Source organism: Sceloporus undulatus, chromosome 3, assembly GCF_019175285.1.
Source record: "Sceloporus undulatus isolate JIND9_A2432 ecotype Alabama chromosome 3, SceUnd_v1.1, whole genome shotgun sequence".
NCBI classification, from domain to species: Eukaryota; Metazoa; Chordata; class Lepidosauria; order Squamata; family Phrynosomatidae; genus Sceloporus; species Sceloporus undulatus.
The window spans coordinates 27512083-27533669 of record NC_056524.1 but is presented as its reverse complement, the minus strand read 5'-3'; the positions used below and the strand labels follow the sequence as shown (position 1 = coordinate 27533669).

At 36.5% G+C, this 21587-nt stretch overlaps 1 protein-coding gene across 12 annotated transcripts in view; it reads left to right on the top strand.

Annotated features, from left to right (window-relative positions):
• The window catches only part of PSPC1 (paraspeckle component 1), a 73163-nt gene that overhangs the window by 5890 nt on the left and 45686 nt on the right, over positions 1–21587 (top strand). For all 12 annotated transcript variants that reach the window (XR_006102846.1, XR_006102843.1, XR_006102842.1 and 9 more), the window contains exons 2-6: positions 1120–1421; positions 2471–2566; positions 4984–5180; positions 7531–7615; positions 8058–8166. Coding sequence is in view for 2 of the 12 variants with exons in the window: in XM_042457255.1 (XP_042313189.1) it covers positions 1120–1421; positions 2471–2566; positions 4984–5180; positions 7531–7615; positions 8058–8166 (789 nt within the window). In the remaining 10 variants the exon portion in view is untranslated. The remainder of the gene's footprint in view (positions 1–1119; positions 1422–2470; positions 2567–4983; positions 5181–7530; positions 7616–8057; positions 8167–21587) is intronic.

The following is a 21587-nucleotide window of genomic DNA, read 5'->3' as shown; positions in this document are numbered from 1 at the left end:
AAGTAGATGTGCTAATTCATATGTTTTGGTAAAACACAGAAAATATTGGCTTCTGATCATGATTAGCTAGTCACTTTCAAATCACAAGTTGTCAGTTTGGATGGTGTGACAAATCTTGGTTTGTATCTTTAGCTATGATATGACATGATATTTGAATTGAACCTCTGTAAAAAAAAAGAGGGGGGTGTTATGATCCTTACTTATTCTAGTAAGGATTCATACTGAGGAAAAGGTATGTGCTAAAGCAGATTTTCTTTCCCCCTCAACACTGGCTTCTTAGAGCTAGATCTGAAGCAGAATTAAATAGCATTAGCACAGGATTTATGAATATTCTGCTAAATATTTGCTTCATTCTTTGTTAGGAGAAAATCTAAATCCTCTGGGGAATGCGTGCTTAGATTAATGTTGGAGTAATGGGTTTGCCGTTGTTCATGGGCCAAATCATAGTTGCCATATTTTCAAAAGAGCCAGGTTGGAGAGGAGTTGATTTGTGCACCACTATCTTAAATGTATTTATTTTTATTAAAGAAATTTTCAAATAGTTTTTGAAACAGAAATATACACTTGGTTGGTAATGGCTATTATGTTACAAGCATAGGATCGCAGTATTTCAGAGTGACCTCCCCAAGAGTCCCCAAGCAACTCTAGATTTATTTTAGGATGATGAAGTTCAACGTTGGGTATCTCTTTTCTGAAGGTCCTTTGTTTTAGTGGTGGTTTAGGACCATGTGGTTTGGGCATTGCAATTGAAGACAGCTGAGTGCTTCCCGGCAGCTAGTGTCAAATCTGTGCTTTGAAGCAGGAGGGACTCATGCAAGTGTTGCAGGTTTGACCCCATGTTACCAAGGCTTCCCAGTTGTCATACAACCCTCTGCCATCCTCCTGAATTGAGACATGGTGAGATGATGGTCATTTCCATTCTACACTCACATTCTGCCACCTTTGTAGCTGCAGAATTGGGGTGATTAATTGATAAACTAATAAAATTGCTAGAATGCTGTGGCAAATAGAATAGCTGAAGCTTGATTATAGGTTCTGTTTACATAGACTGGACTCGAAACCTTTAAGTACACTGAAAGATTTCTAAAATATTCTATATAAATATGTTCTCCTCAAAAGGAATCTAGGACTCTGGCTGAAATAGCGAAGGCAGAACTTGATGGAACTATTTTGAAGAGCAGACCACTTCGAATTCGATTTGCTACCCATGGAGCTGCTTTAACAGTAAAAAATCTTTCACCGGTTGTTTCCAATGAGCTTCTGGAACAAGCTTTCTCTCAATTTGGCCCTGTGGAAAGAGCGGTGGTTGTTGTGGATGATCGTGGTAGGGCAACAGGGAAAGGCTTCGTAGAATTTGCTGCAAAACCTCCAGCACGTAAAGCTCTGGAAAGATGCAGTGATGGAGCATTCTTGCTAACAACGTAAGTTCTGTTTTTCCCCTGTTATATTCATTGCTGTTATATACAAATGTATATAAGAGTTGCTGTTCTACTACTTAATCCAGTCTATCTATAATTGCATAAAACTGTTTTGGAAAATCAACCCAATCTTGGTACCTAGTCCACATTTCTCCTTTACCTGCTTAAAAATGCCGATGGTTTCAATGAAATGTTGAATCTTTATTTTGCAGGTTGTTACGAGAAAGTGGTCCATCTTGCTTTGCAGTCGTTATTTAATTTGTAGTCCTTTATGTCCATCACCATTGTGTTCTTCAAGAGCATGTGTGAGAAGTTTTTTTAAAACTACATGTATCTTGTCCTTTCTCTGAGCATCTCAGAAAGTCAAAGTGGCACTCTGTCCAAAGTGGCACTCTGCTTTTGACTCCAGTCTGTGTACAGTGCCGCCGCGTCATACGCTGGCGCGCCATACACAGCTTCCAGCATAAGACTTCTCCTGCACCCCAGAAGAAGCAATGGGGCTTTCTACTGGGGCTTCAGTTTACGCGTTTTTCCCTTACGTGGCGGGGTCCGGAATGGATCCCCGCGTAAGGGAAGGGCCAACTGTATTTGAAAAACAATAATCACTGGAATAAAATAGTTGTGAGCAAGGTGGCAACTTTTTATATAAGATATTGCAACTATTACCTTGCTCAGATATGGGCAGATATGGCCTTCTCCTGTCTTGTCTAACTCATGCATACAATGGGTTTCCAGCTAAATCCTACCTCAACTCTTACATACATTCTTAGGATAAGGATGGACCGTAATTTAGAGTGGATTGTGAGCTAGATAACTTTTATCCATCTTTCTATTTACAGTTTTGTGATATGGAATTAATATATCTTTTTTAGTCATGTGCTGTAGACAGGGTTAAACCAGCATATATAATAATATTTCAAAATCATAACCTTGGAACTGCACATTTGTTGAGTGTACTGATATAAACACCTGTACTGTACTGTACCTTCTTTTACAGAATTCTGGTTTAATATTTAATAGTGTATGTGTGCGTGGATTGTGCTTTTCTTTAGGACTCCTCGACCTGTTATTGTAGAACCTATGGAGCAATTTGATGATGAAGATGGACTGCCTGAGAAATTAATGCAAAAAACACAACAGTATCATAAGTAAGTCTTAGTTTTTATGATAAAATATTGGAAAACAATGACAGGTATTCAAGTAATGAAATAAGAAGTATATATTTTTTCATTATCTTTTATAATTTCAGATTCCTGTTAAAAACAAAAGCAGAGCAAAACAAAAAATGAATTACAAAAACAACAGTTACATACCAGTATGTACGGTTATTACTTCAACATTAGTATAAACATTTAAAACATAGTTATACAAATTTTCTTTGTCTGTTTGATTTCATAAGATTCAATTTACTAATTTTTCAGTCTTTTGATTTACCATATGATTTTTATGTCTCAAACAGTATCTCAGTTATAGAGCACGGTGGTTAAGTCACCCATATTTTCATTTTTACCACTCAATTTATTACCATTACTGCATATACAGCGCACCCGCTCCTTACGCGGGTGCACCATACGCTGCCTCTGGTTTATGCAGAAGCTGTACACTAATAGTTGAAATGGCATGTGTGGCTTCTGCACGTGTTGCACCGCCATGCACACAAGCCCCATTCAGTATAATGGGGCTTGAGCATAGGTAGAATTCACCTTACGTGGGGGGGGGGTCCCCCAAGGAAGGGGAGGGTTCCACTCTACTTGTGTATAAATTGAAAATTTTATGCCCAAAAATTGACCCAGATTATTTGGGTCAATGTATACATGAGTCAACACGGTGATGCTGCTACAAAAAATGGCAGCAGTGACTGTTTGTGGTTTCCAGGCCACAGCAGAAAGAGCTGCACCCCGCAGTAGCCCGTTTTTACCTGCCTGGCTTTAAACGCTTGCCACTTCAGGCTCCTTTGCCACTCAGCTTTCTCTGAGGAGAGAGCCGGGCTGCAGAGGAGGAGGAGGGGCAAATGCTCACACTCAAAGCTCCTTTGCCACCCTGCTTTCACCCAGGGAGAGGGTTGGGCTGTGGAGGATGTGGCAGAAGGGTGAACACTCATCCCTTAAAGCTCTGCCATCTAGTTTTCTTCCAAGGACAGAGCCTGGCTGTGGAGGGAAAGGGACTGTTTCCTGCTGTCTCTTTGCCCAGCTATTCCTTGGCCACCTTATGTGGTTGGCCAGGCAAGTGAGAGAGTGGGTAAGGTTGTGAGTGGGGAGGAGAGGCAGGTGAGCCAACTGTTGCTGCTGCCGCTGATAGATGTTACAAAATCTGACTGAGCTGTGGCCAGACCAGTGAACAAGGTGGGGCCATCCCACTTATTTCCCCAAGGTTTGTGACGTCACTGCTGATCAAGACATGCAAAAAATAAGAAATGAGCTGTCTCTCAAGCCATGGTTTCTCATTTTTTGCCTGGCTTCACCACCCATCTGTCTGCTCTCAGTTGTTTGCAGCTGGCTCTATCTTTCCTCTTCATCTTGTGTGAGGAGGTAAGTGGGCTCACTGCAGACAAATGAGCACAGGTGGATGAGTGGTAAAGTGGAACCATGCTGAGACCCAAAGTTTTACCCATGACTTATTGACAGGTCATGCCAGATTCCATAATTTTGGCATCAACACCTTCCTTCGACTTATATGAGATCTACTTACAGTTGGGTATATTTTTACAAAATTCCATTATTCCATAGGGTTTTTTTTAAAGCATAAGTGTTAATGCCAGTAAGAACAACTTTTGTTAAATATTATAGACTTAAGATCTTTTGTTTAAAATGGATTGGCAGAGTATTGCATTACAAAGTAGGGCAAGGATTTCCGTGGCTCAGGTTTTGTTTGTTTATCACAAAGAAAGGGAATGTTAGTAGATTTAGGTAAACAAAATGCACCCAAGCATCTCTATACCATTATCATTATAAAGCTTATTATCTTTATACCATTATGAGGATTTCTGCTATATCCTTTTATACCACGGAAAAAAATCTGGCTGGAGTAAAAGCTGTACAAGAAACCTAGATCTGGGAGGATTTTGGTCACACAATCACCCCCCTCCCCCTCAGTAAAACCATGTTAGCTTCTCCGCCTGCTCCATGCATTCTTATGAAAGATAGTGATGTGAATCAGGTTCAGTGGGGGTCAGTTTCTGCCATGCAAAGAGAGATGGAAGGTGGTAATGACCATTGCTTTTCACTGCTTCTTCGCTGCTTGCTCATCTGAGGACTGTTCCTACCTGAGGAACAAAAGATTAGGAATACATCCTTCAGGGTAGTAAGACATCAACAGTGGAAAATTTTCAGTGTCTCACAGAAAATGCTTTTTTAAAAAATTAGTCAAACTATTTTTTCTTCATACATGATTGGAGCAGGTCAGTATCTAAGCATACAGCATTTATGCTTCTAGATCTTTCTTGGCCACAAGTCAGCTGTGAAACAAATAGTTCTTTTATAGAGGAATTACAAAAAAGGCTGAAATTGTTCAGAAATTTGTTTGACATTTGGATACATGTGAAATGTATTCTGTACCCTCATTGTAGAGAGAGAGAACAACCTCCGCGTTTTGCCCAACCTGGAACATTTGAATTTGAGTATGCTTCACGATGGAAGGCTCTTGATGAAATGGAAAAGCAACAGCGAGAACAAGTTGATAGAAACATTAGAGAGGCTAAGGAGAAACTAGAGGCTGAAATGGAAGCAGCTCGACATGAGCATCAATTAATGCTGATGAGACAAGGTATTATGAATAGGCCATCAACTGATTTTTATTGCATAGGCTGGAGAAGTATTTGATGTTATCTGAAGAACTGGTGTGGTAGGAAATATAGAAAATATCCACAAATTTTATTTTCCATATTCCAGAATTGTATGCCACAAGTAGAATTCTCTCAAGCCAGATCGACCTATAGGGAAATATTCCATGGTCAGATTCTGACCGGTAGCTGATTCTTGTTAATTATACAATTTCTAAGTTTATGTCTTATCTTTTATTTGAAAGAACAGCATAGGGAAGTTTAAAAGAGGAAAAGTATCAATGTAGGAATTAGCACTATATGCTTTCATGTTACACATTATTTTTACCAAGAAATCTGATTGTATTTTATTCCATTACCCACAAATGACAAGTTACAAAGACTGAAAGTTTTGTTCTGACATTTGTAAGCACTTTAGTGCTAGAAAACTATTGTGTCTAATTGTTATGATTATTACGTTTCCCTTTTGCTAAAAAAGCTGAAGGTAGCAAAAGTTTTATACCATGATTGGGACATTAAGTACTTTGGTAGTCAGTGGTATTAATTATAGGTAATAGTGGTTATAGAACTGCAATTCTTAAACAGTGAATGATCACACTTTGTACTTTCTGGTATTTATTGGGTTTTTCAGAAGTATTTATCCCATTTGACTTTTCTACACTTCATTGTGTTACAACCTGGAATTGAAGTGGAAGTAGTTGGCGTTCTTACTGCTTGAAGTTCACAAGACATGTGACATGCAAAATATAGTTACTGTGGCACAAAAATTAAGTAAACAGAAACAAGGCATTTGTTGGTTGTACAGTCAGCTCTCCGTATGCATAGATTCAGCCATCCATGGCTTGAAAATATTAAAAACAATATATAACTTCCAAATAGCAAATCTTGATTTTGCAGTTTTATATAAGGGACACTATTTTTTAATGCCATTGTATTTTATGGGTTTTGAACATCCACTGATCTTGGTATCCACAGGGGTCCTGGAACCAAACACAAACAGATACTAAGGGCTCACTGTTTATCCACCCCTCTGAATTAGTGCATAGTCAAAACATCTTTGGCAGCAATTGTAGCAAATGCAGAAAATAAACTGCTGTAGTATTAAAAACTCGCGTTTCAACTATCGTCTTCCTCAGTGGCCTGCCAACATTCAGAATATAACTAATATATCACCTCCTCAGTTCATACAATGTGACTGCACTCAATTCAAAAGTAGCATAATTTTAAAGGGGTTTGTTTGTACCCATTTTTGGTATTTTACTGGCTTTTTTCTTCCAGGGTTTAGTTACTCTGGCTTTGAATTCTGAAATTTTTAATATCATTATATATTCACTTTTTGCATTTGCAGACTTCTCAGTGGGATATTTATACCCTTTTAGAAAAAATATTGGTTTTTTTGCTCCAGGGTTCAGTTATTCTTCTGTTTATCCTGGCTATTTACATTTTTTGTTAGAACCCTTCGGTTTGTTTTGTTTTAGTTTTATATCTTGGTTTTTTTTGGTTTGTGGGGACTTTGGTTGGTTTGTTGTGCAGCAATTAGATGCCACATGCCACAGGATCGGAGCAGAGCCAAGGTGGCAAAAGGGTGCCTTTTTTTCTGGTGCAAAAAAGGAGTGGCATTTTGCTGCTTTTTGCACCAGAAAAATGCTGGATTGGGGCTACAGCCCTAATCTGACACTGAAAGGGGCAGGGTTAAGGTACCCCCTTTACGGCTATCTGTTTAGCCCTGACTTTTGGTGGATAGACTCATCTAAGCAGAGTTCTAATTGAACAACACTTCATTTTGTTTTGTAATAATGGATTTTACAGTGCTCTGGTAGATGTTCATAACTTGGAATATTTTTTTTTTTTGCAACCTAGCACTGATTCTTTTGCACAGTTTGATCCTAGCATATCTTTGATCACTGTTTCATGATGTTGATTGTTTAGATATGCTCTTCTGAGGCCTTGCAGAAATAGACTTCTGTAATCAGAGACTGTGAGGCACTGATACAATACACTGGTGCACTCCAATCAATTCCATACTTGACATGAAGACAGTAAGGTTCAGCAATACTTTGTTGAGGTGTGTCAAAACGAAGAGGGTGAATACTTATGCATCAGACAACTGCCACCTAGTTTTTGTTTAGTGAAATTCAGTTTTGAATGTCTTGTATACATTAATTGATGACAACGACAATTAAATCCATTTCAGGTCCCAGTTGTAATACAACAAAATGCTGAAAAGTCAAGGGTGTGTCTGCAAGGCATTGTGTGCTCATACTGTATTGATTACTGCTCATATGCAACCATGTCTGTTAAAATGGCAATTGCTAGCTGCTACTTTTTTTACAGACCTTATGAGGCGTCAGGAAGAACTGAGACGTTTAGAAGAACTTAGAAATCAAGAACTACAGAAACGGAAGCAAATACAACTGAGGTATTTTTCTATAGATTATGTGGAGGGAAGCCATTTGTAGATGTGTGAATTAGGACATTTTGAAACTCAACATTTTAAAAACATAATACTAGTCCAATGTTGCATATAAAATGTATCACTTGTGGTCACTTCCTGTTTCAGCTTAATTCCATTATTCCCAGCAAAGAAGATTATTTTGAAATGGCAGGGCATTGTCTCCAGACCTCAAAATAATGTGATTGGGAGATGTAAAGGCAAAATAGAGTTGGAAGATAACCTGCTATGAATATACAGCTATTGGCTATAGTAGAAATTCACACTGACTCTTAGTGAATGTCTCATTTTCCATACTTTTCTGACTCATTAAGGAAGATTTGGAAAGCTGTTTTATTGGATACATGTATAGGAAGTATTTTAGGAAGGTATATTCTGTATATAACATTTAGTCCTATATAACATTTAGACATGAAGAAGAACACAGGCGACGTGAAGAAGAAATGTTGCGCCAGAGAGAACAAGAGGAATTGAGGAGACAGCAGGAAGGAGGATTTAAACCAAACTTCATGGACAACGTAAGTAGAAGTCTGTTTGCCTAAAATGGAAACTGGGTCATTTCTTGATTCTAACAATATGAAGTATTTCAACACATTCTTTTTCTCCATTACAGTTTTTATTTCTTTACAAGTTATCCCTGAAATCAGAAAAAAATATTTTCATAATTTTCTATAACATGGATAATCGCCTCATGTTTAATAATGATAAATGCCTTACCTAAATGTTTCAACTTTTCATATTTGTGTCTATTTAACACAATGAATGACAGATTTTGTGTATTATTAATAGAAGGGAGATACCAGTGCTCCTGTCTTTAAAATCATTAGAGCTGAGAAAGACTTCAAGAAAAGCATATGTAATCAGCTGTATTCTGTACCCGTATCTTGTTTTGTATCAAATTTCTATATACCAGAGATGCAGTTACTGAACTGTTTTTGTTCTGCCTTGGAATGACATTTTATTATATGAGGAAAGTGTGATAGAATGAGAAGTTAACACAAGAAACTTTAATGAATAATTTTTCTTGTTTCCCCCCATTATACTAGTAACAGTGGAAAAATGCTTAATAATAACTCATTTTAAGGCATTCTTCCTACGTAGAATTGATAGATAGTAGCATGATAGATACATCATCACATCACCAAAATACTTAGCTGAAAACAAGACTAGGTTCAGCTCTACAGACTTCTTCCCCTGTTCCTGTAGCCCTCCATGGTGAGAGAGAGTTTGCCAGCCCTTTCACGTAGAATTTTAGTGTGCATGTTGGGTCTTCAGGAGGGAGTGAGGGAGGATTTTCCCTTCCTTCTTCCACTAGCAGAAACAATACCCCTCGCGTAAGCCAAATACTGCGCATGCTCAATCCCCATTCAAATGAATGGGGCTTGTGCATGTGGCAGCACGGCGTTGTGGAGGCACGCACGTGCCGCCCCTTGCGATTCCATGCAGCTTTCAGCATATGCTGAAAGCTGCGTATAGTGCGCCCGCGTATGACACAGGCGCACTGTACTATCAGATTATGCTCCGGTAGTTTTCCTTTGTCTTTCACGTAGATATGAGCTGTTTTAAAAGGTATTACCAGAGACAAAAAATATGAAAAAAAATGAAGAAAGCATTTAGTAAAAGGTAACAAAATAGCTTTTCTTATAGATTCAGGTATATCAATGCAGTCATTTCTTAAATTTATCCTTAACGTCTAGCTACAGTATAAGAGGATCTTTATGTTTTTGCAGGCTGTATTTGTGCTTGAAATAAAGAAATATAACCATAATCTTCTCTTAGTCTTGACATTAGCTGTAGGAGGTGGGTGTTGTCTCTGGACTCCATTCACAGTGAAATAGAGATGTAAAGCATCCAAATATTTTAAGTTATGAAGGAAAATTGTCAGGAAACTTGGTGCAGCTAGTTTGTATATTTGTATATTTTATATTCTTAAAATGTGCTGAAAGATTCATATGCCAGTGCATTAACACATTCTTAACATTCAGATATGTGCAGTTCCACCCATGTATCCCTACAGTTTTTTTAAAATAATAATAATAATGTGTAGCAGGTGATGTCAAAGAAACCTGAGAGTACATACGGAGAGACATTGTGTCAGTAGAAGGACATTTCACCTGGCATTCTGTTTACGAGGCAGGATGTAAAATTGTACTGTTAAATTTAACTATGACATGTTCTAATGATAGCAACAGATATATTAAGTATTCAAGATGGAACTGGAAGCTGCAATACAGTTTTTGTCTGTTGAGGAATGGCGTTGAAAGTGAACCCATCATTATTATAGCAAACATTAGTTATGGACTTGCAAATGGCCTTCTTTCTTTATTGTACAAAAAGATAAGAAACAATTCTAGAATCTCCTATATTTTGGGGCCATGTCTACAGTACTGAAAAATTATAATTGCCTAATGCTATATTCTTATGTAATCTCACAAAATGAATTTATTAATCAAGGGAACGCTAAGACACTCCTTATTGTAAAATCTCTCAGAATGTTGAAAGAGAAAATAATATGTATGAAAGAGGTTTTGTTTTTTAAACTGGTTTGAATTTCTGTTTCAAATTTCCCAGTGGAATCATTTTAATAATTGGAGGAAAAAAGCAGCTTCCAGTTCTCTGTTTCATCCCCCTAGGTTCTCTATTTTGCTATTTCAACAGCATGGACCGCTAGGAGTGCTCTGTACAGTATGCTTCAAGAACAATTTTCCTTCTGTTCTGCTCTTCTGCGTCTATAGAGGTAGACTTATTCTGTGAGGAGGTTTGCTGCAAGAAAATAGCCAGAATTTTCAGTGTTCACACAGCTCATTGTTGTGAATCTTTTTTGTCCATTTGCTAACGGTATCCTGCCTCTTATTTCCCACTGTGCCTGTGGCATTCATAACAGTGTTCCACCATTTGATTGCCTATCTATGCTAGTGTTGCACCTTTGGTACTTTTGTCATTGTCCCTGATGATTGCTGCCAACTGTAGCAGGATATGTGTGGTTTATAGAAGGTAGGCTTGTATTTATACTACTCATGCAGTTCACTTGTGCTTCTAACCTCTGTGAAACTTCTTAGATCTCCACTAGGAAGTTTTAAAATGTATTTATAAAATGTTATATCTTATTTTGTCTTGGTAACACTTGAAGAAATTTGAAAAGTCTAACTTAGACATGATTCATGCATGCTTTTGAAGCACTTATTGACTGTATCAGAATGTATTAACTTCATCTGCTGAAAACCATATGGGGTGGTGTCAAAACTGTTCAGTGTTTATCTGTAGTGACTACCACACATTCAAGTCATCTATGAACATGTGTGCAGTTCTCCCCCCAAATAATCATTATTGTAAGTATTTTTCTTGTTTTATATATCATGAAGAAGATAGTGTAGAATAAGGATGATAGTAGGTGGGACTTAATTTTTTTTAACCCACCCAAAACCTAGTGGATAGTATCTATTTATATAAGGTAGGCATGTTAATTTGTATTATCTTGAAGTTACATAAAACTATCTGTGTTCAATGTGGATTTATTACAGTAATCTTGAAACTGTACTTTGCACTGCGGAATATGCACCCATGTACGATTCTCTTATTCTGTCTTATAACTGAGCTAAAGAATTTTAACTATTTTCGGTTTGAAATCTGAATGGTTTCCAGAATATACTGTTTCAGTCATAAATAATAAAAAAGAAAAAATCAAAGTCATTTTTGCCATCTTACCCCAAAAATTATATTTGAGAAAGAAAACTTTCAAAATCTGATGTGAGATATGTAATTGAATTAGACATGTAGCAGCAATTGTAATTATCTGAGGCTAACTTGCTGCTGCAGTTACTTTGTGGCTGCTTTTCTTAATACTGATATGAAACTTACATTGTATAATCAGTTTTATGTGAAAATGTACTTTCATATTTTTTTAATCACAAATTCTTAATTATTTGATGCCATAGTTTTCTAATCACAGTATGTAGTAATTTAGCTGATAATTTTCTCACTTTATAACCTTGTGATATTACATATTTTAGCTAATAGTTTTCTCAGTATCTAACCACTTAAAGTATTACAAAAACATAAAAAAGGGTAATGTTTCATGTACATTTATGGTCTATGTCAACATTATGCAGAGAGCCCTTTTCGTGCTTGGTATTTCCAAGTTGTTTGAGGGTAGTAGGTTTGGGTGAATGGGAAGATATTCCCTTATTTACAATTACTTGCAATACTGGTGTAACTTTTGCCCAAATAATCCTTTCACATATTTGTCAATTTTATTTTGTCCATGCCACAATCTAAAAATGTCTAAATCACAATTATGTCTAAAATCTGTAGTTTATGTTACCCAGTTTGTATCATTTTATCAGATTTCAAGATAGGCTCATCTTAAATGTTTCACCACTGAATTATAGTGTATATTTTTATTGCAAAATAAAAATATAACCATTTTCTCTATGTTTCTCGGTAACTGTTCATATTTTTCTCCTTAAGCTATCAAAATAAGTCACTATATAATTTAATGTTTCATGATTTGGTTTTAAAGGATGATATACATGGTAAGTGTACTATGATTTGCCCCCTTCTAACACAACTGTAGCATTAACTGGTTTTACATTGCAATTTAATTTTTATATTCTTGTACTTATTTTGGAAATATATGGGTTGCATTGGCAATGCAGAAGTAATCCAGTTTGACACTGTGCTAACTGCCATGGCTCAATGCTATGGAATTGTGGTAAGTGTAGTTTGTTGCAACACCATAATTCCATAGCATTGGGCCATGGCAGTTCAAGTTTCGTCCAACTGGATTATTTCTGCAGTGCTGATGCCTCAGTATAGTAATACATTTAATTTTACGTCAGAAGAAGCCTAAAGATTTTAATAGAAGCTCTTTGAATACTACTACATTAGAAAATTTAAACACAAAAACAGCCTCCTGGAACCCAGTTGATATGTAGGTTGCCATTTTCATATTCTAATGTAGTTTTAACTGGTGGAAAAGCTCTTCTTTAACTGGTTTGAACATTTTAACTCTAATACTTAGGGTTCAGAGTAGAGGTGTGCTTGCAAACTGTACATAGCATTTCTCAACTAACAGCCTCTTACAGCTTATTTAAAAAGCAGTTTGAGATTTGGATAATGGTCCATTACTAGATAGTGCTATCATACTGTTCCCACCCTACCCTCTCATAAGCAGTTTTTCTTACAAATTGCTTTTATAAATTCTTTAACCCAGAGAACATTCCAGAATCTACTCCAAGGAAAAAGCACTTGCTGCACACTTGTACCTCAGGGTGGGATATGTAATGTTGCAATCTTGCAATAAGAGTTTGGTAGTAGTTCTTAATAATTCTAGTACGTAGTGGTTGGAAGACTTAACCTGTGGTTCCATTGGAGTTATTTATTGGTACATTTTTAATGAGACCAATCATATCTGAATATATTTTTACTTTATTTCAGCCTTAACCTAAAAATGGGGACCATATTGGTGCTTGATTTTTGCTTGGAAGTGTCTTGATTATGTAAGAATTATATTTAAGAAATAATTATTTCAACACTCTCTAAGTCCATGAAGTGAATTACTGATCCAAAATTGCTTTGAACTAATAAGAATGTTCTATACAGGCCTATACATTATTGTATTCCTGCTATATTCAGATGAAAAATCTTAATTGTTTTAGAGATGACCAATTTCTTCATGGGATATAAGCTGTGTGCAGAATAGTATTGTCTGACAGTTATTTCTCTTTTTACTTGTGCAGAATATACATCTACTTTCACTGTAAAAGAGAGGTACTGTAGTTCAGTAGGAGCCCTGGTGGCGCAGCGGTTAAATGCCTGTACTGCAGCCATTCACTCAAAACCACAAGGTTGCGAGTTCAAGACCAGCAAAAGGGCCCAAGCTCGACTCAGGCTTGCATCCTTCCGAGGTCACTAAAATGAGTACCCAGACTGTTGGGGGCAAAATTGCTTACTTGCTAATTAGCTTACTTGCTGTTCACCGATATGATCTTTGGAATAGCGGTATAAAAATAAAACAAATTATTATTATTATTAAATTAATAGTACAGTTCATGCTTTGTATAGACAAGGTCCTGGGTTCTTCCCCCAGATTCTACAGATGATATGAAAAGCAATTGTAATGTAGCTTTTTATAGTGGGTGTTATGGATCTATGGATAATATTTTTGCACAGGCCTCTGAAAATGAAGCATCTCTTTAAGGGATGCTGCAGTGTAAGAGGTTTTCTTCACAACTGTTTAATGGTTTGGAAAATGACTGTGCCTAAGATGAAGAGAGAGGATGATACATAACATTGGGGTGAATCATAGAATTGGAAAAGGCCGCAAGGGCCATCCAGTCCAACCCCTGCCGTGCAGGAAATCTAAATCAAAGCATTCCCGATAGATGTCCATCCAGCCTCTGTTTAAAGACCTCCAAAGAAGGAGACTCCACTACACTCCGAGGGAGTTTGTTCCAATGTCAAACAGCCCTTACTGTCAAGAAGTTCCTCCAAATGTTGTGGTGGAATCTCTTTTACTGGAGCTTGCATCCATTGCTCCGGGTCCTAGTCTCTGGAGCAGCAGAAAACAAGCTTGCTCCGTCCTCAATATGACATCCCTTCAAGTATTTAAACAGGGCTATCATATCACCTCTTAACCTTCTCTTCTCCAGGCTAAACATTCCCAGCTCCCTAAGTCGTTCCTCATAGGGCATGGTTTCCAGACCCTTCACCATTTCAGTTGCCCTCCTTTGGAGACGCTCCAGTTTTTCAACATCTTTTTTAAATTGTGGTGCCCAGAACTGGACGCAGTATTCCAGGTGGGGCCTGACCAAAGCAGAGTAGAGTGGGACTATTACTTCCCTTGACCTAGACACTATACTTCTATTGATGCATCCTAAAATCACATTGGCCTTGTTAGCTGCCACATTGCACTGTTGACTCACCTTCAATTTGTGGTCTATTTGGACTCCCAGATCCCTTTCACACATAGTCTCCTTCAGCTCCCATCCTGTATCTGTTCATTTCATTTTTCCACCCTAAGTGCAGTACCTTACATTTCTCCGTGTTGAAATTCATTTTGTTACACTTGGCCCAGCTTTCCAATCTATCAAGGTCATTTTGAATCTTGATCCTGTCCTCTGGAGTGTTAGCTACTCCTAATTTGGTGTCATCTGAAAATTCGATAAGTATGCCCCCAATTCTGTCATCCAAGTCATTGATAAAGATGTTGAACAGCACTGGGCCAAGGACAGAGCCCTGTGGGACCCCAGTGGTCACTTCTCTAGGATGAAAAGGAGCCATAGTTGAGCACTCTTTGGTTTCAGCCAGTCACCCAATTACAAATCCATGTTGTACATTACGTTGTCTAGCCCACAGTTTACAAGCTTGTTGGCAAAAATGTCATGGGAAACCCTGTCTAATCCACAGCGTTCCCTTCATTTAAGAAGCTGGTAATTTTATCAAAAAAAGAGATTAGATTTGTCTGGCATGACGTCTTTCTCTGAAACCCATGTTGACTTTTTGTGATTATGGAATTGCCATCTAGATGTACAGACTCTCTGTTTAATAATCTGCTCCAGAATCTTTCCTGGTACTGATGTCAGACTAACTGGATGATAATTGTTGGGATCCTCTTTTTTCCCTTTTTGAAGATGGGGACAACATTTGCCCTCCTCCAGTCTGCTGGGACTTCTCCTGTTCTCCAGGAGTTCTCAAAGATCATTGTCAATGGCTCCGATATTACATTAGTCAGCTGTTTTAATACTCTTGGATGTAGTTCATCAGGTCCTAGAGATTTATATTCATTTAGATTAACCAGGTATTCCTGTACTGTCTCTTTACTTATTCTGTACTGAAAGGAACCCTTTCTGTCCTCTGCTCCATTATCCTCAGGTTGAGCACCCTTTTCCTTTTCTGAAAAGACTGAGGCAAAGAAGGTGTTAAGTAATTCTGCCTTTTCTCTGTCTTCTCTTAGCATTTTGCCATCTTCAGCACTCAGTGGCCCTACCGTTTCCTTCTTCCTTTTGCTGGGGACATACCCCCAAAAGCCCTTTTTGTTTTTCTTAACCTCTCTAGCAATACTCTAGAATACTCTTTCTGCTGAGAGCTATAAACTGAAGGTTGCCATGCTGAAATTTTATCCAGAAAGTTGCAAATTAGTAACTTGATTTTCTGTAGAACTATTAACTCTGTCTGATGGGTTCTATTTTATGTTCTCTGTCTTTTTCTACACTTTTTGTTCCCTTCTGCTTTTTAGGTGCTAATATTTTTGTAGTTGGATTTGCAGCTAAAATAATATATAAGCTTTAATCTGGTTCAATGCAGGTTTGAAGTGAAAAAGTGAGCTTCTTCTTCAATACCTCCCCCGTTTTCTGTGACACATTGTGTGCAGTTTGGTTCCGGAAAATACAGCATGGAGTGAAATATATAAGCCTGCTGCTATCGATGACCTGAGACCACATTATATATGATGAATTTCCTAAATCGATATTACTCCTTGTGCCTGTTGAATTTTATGCAAACATAATCTTTAAACATTCTTGTGCTATTACAGCTCCTAATGATCTAGGCCTGCATAGCTGGCTTGCTAGCTAGCTTGTATTTTTAGTGTTGCTGTGTTAAGTGCTCTTATACTATTCACTGATATATAAAACTACTGTGTGAGAGAATTTCTGTGTGTATGTGGGAATATGTACAATTTTATTAATTGTATTTATGAGCACTTTTTATGCAGAAGTGGTATCACTGGCATCGCTGAACCTCCACATCACTTTTCTTCAGACTCCTCTTGCCATGAGGTTTGGGGATTTAATCACAATAATTAAATGGAAGAAAATAAGGCATAATTTCATTGCTTAAAATCTCAGTGTATCTCAAAAATAGGACCGGTTGTATTCTTAAATGTTTTATAACTTCATTCTGAAATTGTTTTGTAAATATTTCTTTTGTAGGTTAGGACTACTTATGAAGTTTGTAAACTAATCTGTGAAGTACATCTTTTGGATAATGAGAGATATACGTATGCATACCATACATTTTGGGACATAGCATATAATATAGCTTGATAATTTGCCTCTAATCTGTTTAGAATCATAAATTGTTAGCTTTATAATAAGGAACGTGAAACTAGAATTCATATCAGCTGTATACTGCAAATACAGATTTTTCAGTTGTATAGTGTTAGTCTAACATTTAATATACGGTAGCTAGAGATTAGTAGCCATAGATAGGGCTGCTAATTTGAAAAGAGTACAGAGAGCATTTTATCTAGCTTCTTCTGTTTCAAGTCCATGCTAACTAATATATTTATCTGATCCATATGCATTGTATGAGGCTTTGAGTTATCAAACAAACGTTCTTCTACTTTACAACAGTAGCAGTGATTTTTTCACAGTATCTGGTTTTGGCCTTTTCTGTTTGCTCATATTTGACTATTCCTGGCAGGTCCTAGATCAGAAGTCCATTAAGCTGTTTGGACAATTATTTTAGCAAAAGATATGACCTGGACTGAAAGCAAGGTTGTATTGCTCATGAATTCATGCTGAGTCTCAGGTTAATTGTGATGTCTATGCTTAAATGCAGTAAATTAGTTAAGAATACTTCATATACAGTACTTATATTAGTATTTGCCATGGCCTCACTTAAAAGTGTGCTGGAACTATATAGCAGATATTCAGTTTATTCTATGAAAAAGCTGTTGTATTGTAAATTCAGTTAAGGACACTTGGTCTGATCAGATTGGAGACCACAAAGAAGCAGTTTATTTGGGCTGCCTCCGTGTTTCAGAAATAATCCAGTTTGACACCATTTTAATTGCCATGGGTCATTGCTGTGGAATTCTGGGAGTTGTAGTTTATTGTAGCATCAGAACCCTCTGATGGAGAAGGCTAAAAATGTCTCACAATACGACAAATCCCAGAACATTCTGAATTTTTACATTTAATTAAGTACTTTGATCTACTTCTGATTTTATGTTTATTTTTGCTGTTCTAGTTCTCTAGGGTGAGTGAAATGAATGATTTCTCAGAGCTAATATTTCAGCTTCTTGCAAAATGTTGATTGGAAAGATGGGCTTTCATTAGTTGGCTACACTGAAAATTATTTATGTACAAAAATATATGCTCAAAATTAAATATTATGTAATAAGTATGTATGCAATTAACCTCTTTCTTTTAAGAAGGTACTTTTTGTCATGGACAAATGTCTATGAGGAAAACATTATACTGATTTAGCATGTGATTTACTAAATTACAAATATGTGCAAATTTCAGAGAATATTTTGAGTTCTATATATAGTGAATTTTTTTTTTAATTGAACGGAATTATTTTTTTACTGGTGTTCTGTTGTCTTATGTAATGTAGTATTTCTTTTGCAGGCATAGTTTTGAGGATATCTGTATCACCAACATAACTGTTTTATTTTACTTTGAGTGCTTTTTAATTGACATTTTGTAAGTAAAGATGTTATCAACATTGTTGCATGTTGATAGACGAATTCCCTTTCGCAGCAATTGTAGCTCAGCACTCTTGTTCTTTTTTTTAAAATGTAGCAAAGCCTCTATAGAATCCTTTCTGCCTCACCTGTGCAATGAGTAGTTCTTTAGTAATCTCCTATATTTCAACGTTGCAGTTTTTTGGGATTATAATGAAATTACCAAGTCAACAATAAAGATCTAAAATATTATGTGGAGCATAATCAGTTATTTTATTGCCATATTTTAAGAGATGGTTTGAAAGAAATACTTAGAACGTCCTATCTCAATTTGTCTTTGTTTCAGCCTTAGCTCTTCATCTTCACAATGCAGTGATTGTGTCAAGCACTCATTTATTAAAATACCTAAGATAAATGCTATGATATTTTGAATTAGTATTGTTGCAGTGTTGAATCCTGACTTTTTAGGCTTGGGCTTCATGTTCTGACTGCCTCCAGCTATCAGTTGCTGCCATTGTGTAGATCCTTATGATGTCTGCACTGCTATTACAATAATGATTGTTTTTGATTTTTACTTGCTTAGCTTGAAACAGGATTGTAGCCAACTTCATTTCCAGACCTGCAACTGGAAAAAATAGTGAGACTGATTTGGGGGTGGCAGGTGGGGAGGGTATGGGCTTGTGGCTAAATGCATTTATAGTTGGAGGAAATGTCAAAGTTTACTCAAAATTTGTGCTTAGACTAGTACAAAATCTTTGCACAAGGTCTAAGCATTTTATTTGTGTCTTGCTTTACTAAGTTTTGAGTATTTATATTCCAATTGGGCAGCTGGTAACAGACAAAAACCACAATAAAATATTTGCATTTGAACAATAAAAATATGACTGGAGAGAATAAATTCAAATTTAAATAGCAAAATCTGAGACCATTAAAAGTGCAAGAGAAGAATATTCTGTTCATATATTCTGGTCATTGGTCATGACAGATATATTTCCTTTGGTTATTGTCCTTTACTGTATTTTCTTCATTGCTTTATGCTTTTGGCTCCTCACTAGAAGGCAACTTATAAATCTTTGGTTTTCTTTTAATGTCTTGTATTAGGGTATACTAGGTAAATGGGCAGGGGAAAGATCTCACAGCTAAGAAGTTTTTGGTTCGAAATTGTTGAACAGTAGTAAACAGTTCAGCGTCAGTCATGATGGCTACAGTCATAATACTGATCTGATGTATTGCTGAATTTAAGAATACTTCAAACTCATGACTTGCAAGTGATTTGTGAGGCTGTGATGTATTCTCAACATTTACTGTAAAGGACTGGAAACATGACCACCAGGCGATACATGACACTGCAGAAGCAATCTGTCCTTATAAATAATTGATAAAGAAGTTCAACACAGAAACCTCCCACAAATAAACTGCATTAAGTTGATTTTTACATGCATTGAATTTATTAGTTTTTTGAAAAGCAAATGATAAAAGATGGATCAAAAATTACATTTTATGTCAAAAGCATGTTTTGGAATACATGTGTAGCAAGTACATCTTTGGTTCCTTTTGTCATTTGATGCATTCTTTCTGTACTATTCCAAACTATGCTTAATTTTAATATATTTTTATAGCCTTCAGTTCCTTCAGTGAGCTCAAGTGATACACTAGAGTCACTACTTCCTGTTCACTTTATCCTCATAAGAACTCTGTGGGGTAGGTAGATCATTCTGGGAGAGTGACTGGCCTAAGGTTATGCATTGCATTTCACTGGGGCTCTTTGGGGACTAATAACTGGATCTCCCAAGTCAGTCTAACACTAAAATCTCAGCTACAGTGACTGTATCAGCAGCTGATTAGAAAACTTGCAAGAAGGATTTGTTCTGAATGAAACAACTTCATCCTAACCTATGTATGCATGCCCAATCATGAACCTTCTCTCTAATGAACCATCAGGAAACAAAAGGAGAATCTTAGAGATTCTGATTGCAGTGGGAGAATAAAATTTTTGAAGGGGGGGGAGACACAGAATTGGAAGGCAGAGAACTTTGCCATCTCCCATTCCCTGTTGCACTGGAAGAGGGAAGAAGGGGAAAATCCTTATTGCTAATCATTCATGGTAAATAATAGAGATTATAAAAGGGTAGTCCAGCATCCTCGATGCAGAATTCAAGCTGGGGATTCTTTATCATGTCTTAATATGTTCAATAGATTTTGGTATCTCTGGGACATAACTAAAATCATCAACTGAGCAAGGCAGTGTTGAATTTGTTCTGCAGACAAGATAAGGAAAAAAGCAAAATACTTTCCCTTCTAAAGGTATATTTACCTGATATGGAAATATTTGCCTGGATTTCTGAGGAGTCTAGTTAGTTATCACATGCTGTTTTACTAAGTACTTAACTCAAGTGACCTGGAGAATTGGCATAGCTTGGAGCACCTTATATATGTCATGATGTTACTTTAGTACTGCAGGCATTCATATTCTGTTAATATTAATAAAACTGATGTGGACCTTAAATATCTCAGTATTTCTGTATAAAATTATGGCACAATATTTTTTTGTATTTGTGAATACTTGCTTTTGTTGATCTGTGCTAACAATTTTACTGTTTGTAAACAGGATCTAGAAAGAATGTACAAGACTTTTGGCTGTTTAAATTATTCTTTGATTAATTACTTCAGTGAAAGCAGAACTAAACAGTTTAATTCTATTGCAGTTTCTTGAATTGTATAATCTGTCATTTGTGGAACAAAAGAATCTGATAATTTTCAAACAGTATGACAATGGCTTAATTCACTCACAGTTGACACTTTACACTGTCCCTTTCTTTTGATTTCCTAAATGTTAATTTGCAACATTGATCATAGATCACATTAATTATCTTCTTAGGTTTTCATTCTGGTATGGTGAAAGTGTATGTAAGTTTCTTTACTGTCTTTAAAGAATCTATTGACATTTACACTTTGACTTTTAACAGTTTTTAAAACATTTTGGTGGTTGAATAACTCTTTTGTATTTTGTGTTGTTACATGTTAGTTTTATTGGGTTTCTTACTATATTATTATATAAACTACCTCAGGAGCCATTCTGGTCACAAAGAAATACTGTATATTATGTATAAGCACTACATGTGGTACCACTGTTTGTAATTACTCTCATCTAAATTTCTTTGCATAATCCATCTATTGAATTATTTAAAACCTCATAGGGTCAATATCCAACAACATCTCTCTTACTGTTTGCCTCATCATATTCTGTTGGTAGTTTTGTGATATTTTCCTTCTCTCCCCTAAATTCTCCCTAAAATTATGATGATCCCTCGTGGAGACGTATCTTGCATATGGTATATATTGCTGCATTAAGGCTGTTCTGTGTACTTGATTTTAGTAATTGGATTAACCCCTTATTTTTAACTTGATGCTTGGACCCAGCCATAGTAGTCTGATACCTAATTGCACAATCAATGTGGTTGTGTACTGAATGGTTTCATATGTTTTGTAGCATATGTGTCCACCCCAGTGTTATCTAAAGGCAACTTT